Source organism: Eleutherodactylus coqui, chromosome 4 (assembly GCF_035609145.1).
Source record: "Eleutherodactylus coqui strain aEleCoq1 chromosome 4, aEleCoq1.hap1, whole genome shotgun sequence".
Lineage (NCBI taxonomy): Eukaryota > Metazoa > Chordata > Amphibia > Anura > Eleutherodactylidae > Eleutherodactylus > Eleutherodactylus coqui.
Genome location: NC_089840.1, coordinates 252,462,504 through 252,473,286, shown reverse-complemented (window position 1 = coordinate 252,473,286; position 10,783 = coordinate 252,462,504). Strand labels below are relative to the sequence as shown.

Below are 10,783 nucleotides of genomic sequence, written 5' to 3'. Positions count from 1 at the left end.
ATGGAGGGAAATACCAGTTGAAGCGTATCAGCTGTTAATAGAAAATGTGCCACAGAGGGTATCTGATGTCATTAGGGCCAAAGGAGCCCCACTATGTGATAACATATGGAAATAAATACTACTTCTGATTCTTGCTCAGGTGTCCAATTACTTTTGGTAGGATCGTGTCAGTCGGCATAGGGAGCTGTATATACAGAATGGTAGTTTTTTTTCTATTTTAGACACACTGGGGCAATAACGTGAACATATCCATTACTGGAAGTCTTTCCTAAGTTTCTCCCCATCTATGTATTCTATCCATAGGATAAGATTCATTGATGGTGAAAATGGGTGACATTCTTCATTTAAGTTGCCATTCCACTGAAAGCCAAAATTAATGCTATACAATATGACCGCCATAATGTGCTCAGAGACATCATTACTTCCCTTCTCTCACCAGGCATTATGAGCAGGAAGAGGAACATGAAGGCTATAACGTAGCACTTGCCACGATGCATCATAATCCAGAACCTCAGGACATAAAAATGCATACCTTAAAATCTTCTTTTCCTATATTTACTTCTATACAGACGAGGATTGTATCCGCATATAACTAAAACATGGGTGTAAAATGCTCTGTGCTGGTATGAGAAAGTTTACTTCATTCTGGAGGACAGCTAATTTGCATATTCTTTTCCCCATGGAGCATTGCCTGTAAATTGGTCTCCATAAGCTAGTTGTGTGTCTACTACGAGAATTAACTCCTCCTCCCCCTGAAATCATAAAAGGGTTAACATTGAGCGTATTTTGTGCCGCTGATCTAACACTTTGTGCCCTGCTCAGCTAAATATCAGCCCGGCAGCCGGCAGACAGGTGACAGCCACCGAAATAATTGCAGGTCACCGCTGCGCTCATAAGAGCCTCCATTCATCCTGAAGCTTTCTGCATACTCGGCACTTCCAGCACATGGCTATTAGCGGCCTAACAATGATGTATTAAGGGTACGGACGCAGCAACTGAGGGCGCATGGTGGCAAATTAGCAAAAAAAAAGGAAGCTGTTCAATTCACAAGGTTGCAGACACGACTGACACCAGCAGCTGCTGAGGACTGAACTCAGAAGGAGCTAGAACTTAGAGAGGACCCGTCATCGCTTCTGTCGGGGTTGTTTAACCAATACTTGTATTGCTTATAAATTAATTCTGGAGCATCTAAGAACTCTGTATTGTGTCGGTCCTCTGTTATTCCTCCTGGAAACGTATGAATAAAGCTACATGGCAACTTTGGCCGTAACACTTTGCTATTGCTTTGCTACACCCAAACCAAATATAAATGAATGCGGTTGCATTGTGACTTGCAAGTTGCTGTGACCCTACAATTGCAAGAAGTCCAAACCTGCTGGGCGTCTTGTGATTGTTGGGTCTCAAATTCTACAACTTGTGAGTCTCAATGTAACCACATTCATGTAATTAGGTTCTAATGTAGAACGCCAATACTGCGGAGTCTATGGTGACTAAAATCATCATGTACCCTTAAGCCTTAAAGGGGTTGTGACAAGAGATAAAGTTATCCCCCATCCACAGGAGGCTCTGACCGCTGGGACCTCTGCCAAGGAGGAGAACAGGGGACCTTAAAGGGGTTGTCTTGCGCCAAAACGGGTTTTTTTTTTTCAATAGGCCCCCCGTTCGGCGCAGGACAACCCCAAAGGATGTGTTAAAAAAAAAAAATTTTTATTACTTACCCAAATCCCCGCTCTGCGACATCTTCCTTCTTCCTTCTTCTTCCTTCACCAAGATGGCCGCCGGGATCTTCACCCACGATGCACCGCGGGTCTTCTCCCATGGTGCACCGTGGGCTCTGTGCGGTCCATTGCCGATTCCAGCCTCCTGATTGGCTGGAATCGGCACACGTGACAGGGCGGAGCTACGATGACGACGTTGGACCAGCTCTCCGGCACGAGCGGCCCCATTCACCAGGCAGAAGACCGGACTGCGCAAGCGCGTCTAAAAATGCCAGAAGACAGCGAATTTAGACGGATCCATGGCGACGGGGACGCCAGCAACGGAGCAGGTAAGTGAATAACTTCTGTATGGCTCATAATTAATGCACGATGTACATTACAAAGTGCATTAATATGGCCATACAGAAGTGCTGAACCCCACTTGCTTTCGCGAGACAACCCCTTTAATGAATGGAGCAAAGGTCGTGCATGCATGCTGCCACTCCTTTTATTTCAGTGGGAGTGCTCAGCAATCTCTGATGCTCCCATTGAACTGAATGGAGCTACAGCGCACATGTGCGATCTTTGCTCCACTCATGCAGGGACATTTGGGGATCCTTCCAGGGGTCAGACTGCACCAATCAAAGTTATCCCCTATATGTGTACTAGCACTTGCGATCTCCAGCACTCTCACTGAAGTGAATGGAGCTGCATCACGCATGCAAAACCTCTTCTCCATTCATGCCGGCACCATTGCGATCCCTATTCTCAGGATCATTTGGGGGTCCTAGTGGTTGAAATTCCACCAATCAAAGTTATCTCGTATCCTGCGGATAGGGAATAATCTTATATCTTGGCAGAACCCCTTTCAGTTGCCAACTGGCTTTTAGGATTCCACCTATGAATGGCATATATCTCTTCCCATTCTGACATGAACTAATCAATACTGACAAAGTCAGATTACGTAGTGACGCCCCCTATTGACAAAGGGGAAAGGTCAATTTGTCAGATCTCGATTTATTCATACATTTCCAGGAGGAGTAACAGAGGGGCAACAAGTGAATAGTTCCAAGAAAAGACTGAAAAACATTGTTATTTCATGGGTAATAAAAGCATTATACCCACACTTATTAGGAGAGCGGACAGGTCCTCTTTAAGACCAGGTCTTGTTAATAAAGGCCATTGCGTTATTGGTGCTTTTATTTTTGCAATCCTGTTAATCGAGTTGTTTGCTTCATTTACGATTTAATTTAAAGGGGTTAAACCATCTAAATGGATTGGTCATAGATATATGTGAGAAAATAACATTGGTGTGGTCTGTGATCTCAGCGCTTCGTAGAATAAAAGGCCTTTATAGAGTGCAGGCCCCTTTAACACGACTCAGAGACTTCTGTTACCTTGATACATTTCTAAGCAAAGGACCAATGACAGTAGGTATAGGAAAGATGGAAGTTGATTGGCTGCTATGGACTTTTCCATTAGGCAGTTTTGATCATTCAGGAGCAACAGGTCTACATCTTTCCAATAACAGACAGCTCTGAGCAGTGTCAAAGGGGTTTAATTGCTTTTAGGCAACCTTGCATCCTGCAAATCATTAGTTGGTCAGAGATTTCACCAGTGTCACCTTCCTGCCTTTATCTATCACATATCAGAAGACCATTTTGATTGTGATTTCCCCTTTAAATTCAATCGCCACCATCATCATCATCACCCTCAGTCTATTGTAGCAGCACTATTGTTACATCCGCTTATACAGCACTACCTGAAATAAATAGTTAAGAGGATCATTCCAAGGAAACCACAGTCTGCATATTAGGTCACGACCGCCCTTATCAGGGCGAAGAGTTGGTGATCCTTGGATTCTTCTTCGCCTATGCAGATGAAGGTCCCTGGAGGGAACATTATGGAGCCCCTATTGTACATACCTCTTGAATAAAGCTTTGAGTCTATACAGTAATAGCTAGTAGTTGTCTTCTGAGCAGTTGTAAGGGCTTCGGAGTATACAGAGATCTACAAGCTGTGTACAGGACATATACTACCATAGCTACAGCTGTACAGATATGTCCGAGATCCTCTTCATATGTAGAAGACATTCCTATCCCACGTCCATAGCAAGTAGTCCGATCTTATTTGCACAACGCTTGGTTGCAAAGGGCGCAGACAAATACAGTTTCTCTTTGTGCATCCGGAGCTGAAATGACATAAATATACAGGATGCGTAACGTTACTTGCGTCTACGTGACAGCGTTTACCGGCAACCGGCGTATATTACATAGGATGGCATTGGCCATAGACAATAGCACTTATAGAAACATCGCATTTGGCGCTCTGAACCGGATGATAACACAGAGATAAGCGGCGCTACATGTACCGCTTTTCTAGCCTGTTACAGATCGCTTTTGTGAGATGTTCCGTCTCCTGCGCCGACCACTGTAATAGGCGACATCTAGCTATGCTATGATCCACAGGATAGGTCATCAATGGTGGATCAGTGGGATCAGCGGCTACAGACTCCCAGCAATCAGCTTCCGTCAAGCCATTGTAAGTGTGTATGAAGCCAACAGCAGCCAGCTCCATACACATTGCGCTGGCCGGCCTGGTGTTCCAGGCACAGTTTCTATTGAGAGCAAATTGGTCACCAAATTTTTGCAAATCTGGGTATTAAAGGGGTTTTTGGTTTTACGTTAACCCATTTATGACCTACGATGAATATATCTGTTATGGGTCACAAGGGAAAGTGTGAAACCAGCTTGGGAGAAGATCGGATGTTTCTGACAGCTGTCCACAACGGCACAGTTGGAGATAGCTATGATCATGGCCGTTTAACTGCTTAAGTGCTGCAGCCAATGCTGACCGCAGCATCTAAGCTGCTGGCTGGAGGGGGTTGTCCCCCTCTGGCATCCCATCAGCTGCACTATGGTGCAACTACAGGGTGCCGATACATTGCCGTGGTAGCCTCGGGGTCTTGTGAAGGCTCGCAGGCTTGCCATGGATTACAGCCTTTTCAGCCCTGCCTGTGGACTTAATAAGTTGCAGGTAACAGAGATCAGAAGATCATAGGTTCAAGTCTCTTATGAGGACTAAAAAGAATAAAAAAGGTAAAAAAAACATATTATAAATGCCAGAATTGGGTTTTTTTTGCCACCCTGCCACTGAAAAGAAAACAGAATAAATAGATCAGAATGTCTTTAGATGTCAGACAATGGACTGCAAAGGGTTAAAGGTCAAAGAAAATAGCGCTGTGTGTGTTAATGCAAATATGATGATCAAGATGAGACTTCCTACGTTTTTCCTGTATGTAATCACAGAGATAGGACTTACCTGTGGCCCCCATCACCGACTTAGGGACTTTGTAAGAACAGCACCGTGAACAGAAGCTATTGCCGCAGTTACTACAGCTTCTCTGCAAGACAAAACAAAAAGCTGCTCACAATGACCTGATTATCTCAGGAGGACAACTGCTATGTGATTAACCCCTCAGTAGTACCAAAATTACAAGCTATCCCTGTCCACAGGATAGGGGATAACTTGCTGATAGGTGATGGCTTCACTGATGAGACTCCTGTGGTTCTCGAGAACGGACGGGGGTTCATGTCCCCCATTCTCCTCACTGCAGGGTTACTGCACCCCTGAAAGGGTCACCAGAGCTCAGTCACCAGAACTTAATAAATGATGAAATTACATGGACTGTACCACACAGATTTTTCACCGGGATGGGAGGAGGGGGGGGGGGGGGGGGGGGTACTATCAAAGTTACTGTTGATGATTATAGACTCCTGTCATAAAGTTATACCAGAGAGAACAGTTGATCCTCCTGACTGTATTCTGGTGGTCTTGAACTTTTTTAGATAAATGTAGGGGTTAATTATAATCACACTGTTCTCCCAGCAGGCAGAGATGGTATTGACTCTAGCTGGTGACATGATATTATGTTGATGCATCGTGGGATTGATGGCATAGCACAGAGAAACCAGGGAGAAATCTAAATCCCAAGACGGTGATTGATAAGAATCAGACAGGAGGCTGCACTTCATGGAAGGGACTTTGTGATATGAAGAAGTTGCAGAAGCAAAGCGGTGCAACATTTTTAATAAAACCCTATTAAAAAAAGGTTGCCAGCCCAAAATACATGCAAGTAAAAAAACAACCTGTTCCAACCCTAGTAAAGAGAGGAGTCCCAAGTATTCAGGAGGCAACGCTCATCTCGCTCACCCATCGGCAGCTCCGCAGCTACTAACACCTTGCCCCATAAGTGACAGACAGCTGTCTTCAGAAAGGGTAGCATACAATACCTGACACATTCCCTTTAAAGTGACCCTCCGGTCCGGGACTAGCAAAGCTGGCCGCACCGCTTCTTGACTACCTGATGCCCACTGTGTAATAGTATGTAGCATTAGTCTAAGACACGGCATGCTGCTCTGACTGTAGCACACTGCTGATATGAGCAGCACTGACCAATCAAAGCAGAGTGTAGCGTCTTAGACTAATGATACATACTAATACACAGTGTACATCTGGTAGTCAGAGAAGAAGATGTAACCATCTTTGTTTGTGCAGGACTGGAGGATTGCTTTAAAGCAGTTGTCCAGCTGTAAACTATTAACAGCCTATCCACAGGTCATGAATAGTAGATCGTTGGGGGCCAGGTGCCCAGGACCCCTGCTGAACAGCTGCTCGCTGGGTCGGTGCTCTTGTGCACTAAGCTACTTTCTGCAGGAAGCAGACAGCTCCATTCTTACTGCAATGGCCAAGTTTGGTATTGCCGACCAAGTTCCATTCACTTCAATGCCTGCAATATCAAGCCTGGTCACTGCAGTCTACAGAATGCAGCTCAGTGCACAAGTGCAGCACCCCAGCAAATGGCGGATCAGCGAGGTTCTTGGGTGATGGACCGACAACAATCTGCTATTAGTGACCTATCCTGAGGATAGGTTATAAGTAGTTTACAACCAGACAACCCCTTCCAGTCAGCCCCAGAGATCGTATTGCCACCAAATGCATACATGTACAGCATGGTTCATTAAAAGGGGTTATCCCAGGGTCATGTTTTATCACTAGAGATGAGCGAACCTACTCGGCCACGCCCCTTTTTCACCCGAGCACCGCGATTTTCGAGTACTTCCGTACTCGGGCGAAAAGATTCGGGGGGCGCTGTGGGGGGTTGCAGCGGGGAGTGGGGGGGGAAGAGGGAGAGAGAGAGGGCTCCCCCCTGTTCCCCGCTGCTACCCCCCACTCCGCCACGCCTCCCCCCGCCCCCCGAATCTTTTCACCCAAGTACGGAAGTACTCGAAAATCGCGGTGCTTGATCAAGTAATTACTCGAAACGAGTAGGTTCGCTCATCTCTATTTATTACCTATACACAGGATAGATGATAAAAGTCGGATCGGTCGTGGGGTCTTACAGCTGAGAACACATTAAATCTGATAAGAGTTGTCTTGTGCCCTCCTCTCCTCCTCACTGTACCCCTTATAGTGAGAAAGAACTTGAATAGAGTGGTGGCTGAGCTTGCCTTCAGGTAGTTTTGACAGCCCCATTGATATCAATAGAGTGGCACCATGGATGATCAGATGTGGCTCCATTCAAGCTCCGCCTTACTGTGGGTGGAGCAGCAAAGAGCAGAGGGGGACACGGGACCCCTGTTCTTGGAACAGGCGGAGATCCAAGGAGTGAGACCCCCCAGATCAAAGTCTTATCAGGTGATAAAATAGGATTTTGGGAATACCCCTTTAAGGATTTAAAGGGGTGCTCCGCTTTAGAAAACTATTTAAAAATACCCTTTCAGGACATAAAAAACGGAATCCTCAGTTTATAACTATAAGCCAGTGAGGAAAGCATTGAGGATAAGTCAATCCTCAAAGTTGATCGGTGGGGAACTGTTGCTCGGAATCCCCACCGATCAGCTGATCTCCTGACCCAATACTAGTGCTGAGAGAAAGGAAGTCCGCATCAGTGGTCAGGGTCATAAATGTAATAGATAGCTTTACTCACAATAATTTTAATGGGAATGAAGCCATCTATTAGCCTTCCGGCCCTGTTGACTGATAGCAGCATCTGGCGCTGCTGCATGGATTGCAGGCCGCAACAATGACTGATCTGTGGGGATCCCAAGAAGCGGATACCCGCAGATCAACTACTGCTGACCTATTCTGAGGATAGGTCATTCATAGTAACAGCCAGGAATACCCCTTTAATTTTAACTAGAGCTGTGTAATGCTTCATTTCTCCTGTGGTGGTGCTGCAGAAAAAAATGAAAACTTAATGCCCGGTTGCCCCACAGATTACAGTAGATTGCTGGTGGTCTTAGCAACTGGACAAAGTGTGATCAGTATATGGTCAGGGGACCAAAGTAACAAAAAGGGATTATCCACAGCAGAAAACCCCTTTAGTACATCCAGTAAATTCCTTCAGTCTTGAACAGATGAGATTTCATGGCGGGATTTATATGTAAGAACCCATTCTTGTCATAATCTACAGCAGTCTCCTTTATAACATTTCCTAAACAAAACTCCATTAACCTGTATGACATGTCATTATTTCATAGCATCACCCCATGCTATAATGCCAATTTTGGCTCTGGTTTTGTGCTGCAGATAAAGACGGAGCGCTGTGGCAGTGATCAATGAATGCAGAACAGTCAGGAACACACGGGCTGCCAGCCATCATATTTTCCAGGTTGGTTCTGAGTGGACTGGAGTTAATATAACTTACAATATGTATTGTTAGCCTTTCTTTAAACAGAGGTCACAGGGCTCTATTCAAGCCAAAGACCCCCCCTCCCCCCACACTTCATCTTCATCAATGTCAGTCTCTTATATACAATGACGTATTTACAAAACCTACATAAAGCAGCACCGCCCGTCCATAAAAGCCCATTGGATGTTATATTAGCAGCTATATCCTTGTACATAGAGGGCAGTATTATAGTAGTTATATTCTTGTACATAGGGGGCAGTATTATAGTAGTTATATCCTTGTACATAGAGGGCAGTATTATAGTAGTTATATTCTTGTACATAGCGGGCAGTGTTATAGTAGTTATATTCTTGTACATAGGGGGCAGTATTATAGTAGTTATATTCTTGTACATCGGGGGCAGTATTATAGTAGTTATATTCTTGTACAGAGGGGGCAGTATTATAGTTATTATATTCTTGTAAAGAGGGGGCAGTATTATAGTAGTTATATTCTTGTACATAGGGGGCAGTATTATAGTAGTTATATTCTTGTACATAGGGGGCAGTATTATAGTAGTTATAATCTTGTACATAGGGGGCAGTATTATAGTAGTTATATTCTTGTACATAGGGGGGGCAGTATTCTAGTAGTTATATTCATGTACAGAGGGGGCAGTATTATAGTAGTTATATTCTTGTACATAGCGGCAGTATTATAGTAGTTATATTCTTGTACATAGGAGCACTATTATAGTAGCTATATTCTTGTACATAGGAGGCAGTATTATAGCAGTTATATTCTTGTACATAGGATCAGTATTATAGTAGTTATATTCTTGAACATAGGGAGCAGTCTTATAGTAGTTATATTCTTGTACATAGGGAGCAGTCTTATAGTAGTTATATTCTTGTACATAGGAGCAGTCTTATAGTAGTTATATTCTTGTACATAGGGAGCAGTATTATAGTAGTTATATTCTTGTACATAGAGGGGCAGTATTATAGTAGTTATATTCTTGTATATAGGGGGCAGTATTATAGTAGCTATATTCTTGTACATAGGAGGCAGTATTATAGCAGTTATATTCTTGTACATAGGATCAGTATTATAGTAGTTATATTCTTGTACATAGGGGGGCAGTATTGTAGTAGTTATATTCATGTACATAGGGGGCAGTATTATAGTAGTTATATTCTTGCATATATGGGGCAGTATTATAGTAGTTATATTCTTGCATATATGGGGCAGTATTATAGTAGTTATATTCATGTACAGACAGGGCAGTATTATAGTAGTTATATTCATGTACAGACAGGGCAGTATTATAGTAGTTATATTCTTGTACATCGGGGCAGAATTATAGTAGTTATATTCTTGTGAATAGGGGGCAGTATTATAGTAGTTATATTATTGTACATGGGAGCAGTATTATAGTAGTTATATTATTGTACATGGGAGCAGTATTATAGTAGTTATATTATTGTACATGGGAGCAGTATTATAGTAGTTATATTCTTGTACATAGGAGCAGTATTATAGTAGCTATATTGTTGTACATAGGAGGCAGTATTATAGTAGTTATATTCTTGTACATAGGGGGTAGTATTATAGTAGTTATAGTCTTGTGCATAGGGGCAGTATTATAGTAGTTACATTCTTGTACATAGGGGGTAGTATTATAGTAGTTATATACTTGTACATAGGGGGCAGTATTATAGTAGTTATATTCTTGTACATATGGGGCAGAATTATAGTAGTTATATTCTTGTGAATAGGGGGCAGTATTATAGTAGTTATATTATTGTACATGGGAGCAGTATTATAGTAGTTCTTGTACATAGCGAGCAGTATTATAGTAGTTATATTCTTGTACATAGGGGGCAGTATTATTGTAGTTATATTTTTGTACATAGGGGGCAGTATTATTGTAGTTATATTCTTGTACATAGGGGGCAGTATTATAGTAGTTATATTCTTGTATATGGGGAGCAGTATTATAGTAGTTCTATTCTTGTACATAGGAGGGCAGTATTATAGTAGTTATATTCATGTACACAGAGGGCAGTATTATAGTAGTTATATTCATGTACACAGAGGGCAGTATTATAGTAATATTCTTGTACATAGGGGGCAGTATTATAGTAGTTATATTCTTGTACATAGGGGGCAGTATTATAGTAGTTAGATTCTTGTACATAGGGGGCAGTATTATAGTAGTTATATTCTTGTACATGGGGAGCAGTATTATAGTAGTTATATTCTTGTACATGGGGAGCAGTATTATAGTAGTTCTATTCTTGTACATAGGAGGGCAGTATTATAGTAGTTATATTCATGTACACAGAGGGCAGTATTATAGTAGTTATATTCATGTACACAGAGGGCAGTATTAGAGTAATATTCTTGTACA

At 42.8% G+C, this 10,783-nt stretch overlaps 1 protein-coding gene across 3 annotated transcripts in view; it reads right to left on the bottom strand.

The window, feature by feature from the left end:
- Positions 1–2,138: 2,138 nt before the first annotated feature.
- ZFYVE27 (zinc finger FYVE-type containing 27) overlaps positions 2,139–10,783 on the bottom strand; it is an 87,472-nt gene continuing 78,827 nt past the window's right edge. For all 3 annotated transcript variants that reach the window (XM_066601090.1, XM_066601089.1, XM_066601091.1), the window contains 2 exons: positions 5,019–5,100; positions 2,139–3,888 (listed from right to left, as the gene is read on the bottom strand). In XM_066601090.1, coding sequence (XP_066457187.1) covers positions 3,824–3,888; positions 5,019–5,100 — 147 coding nt within the window. In that variant the 3' untranslated portion in view covers positions 2,139–3,823. The remainder of the gene's footprint in view (positions 3,889–5,018; positions 5,101–10,783) is intronic.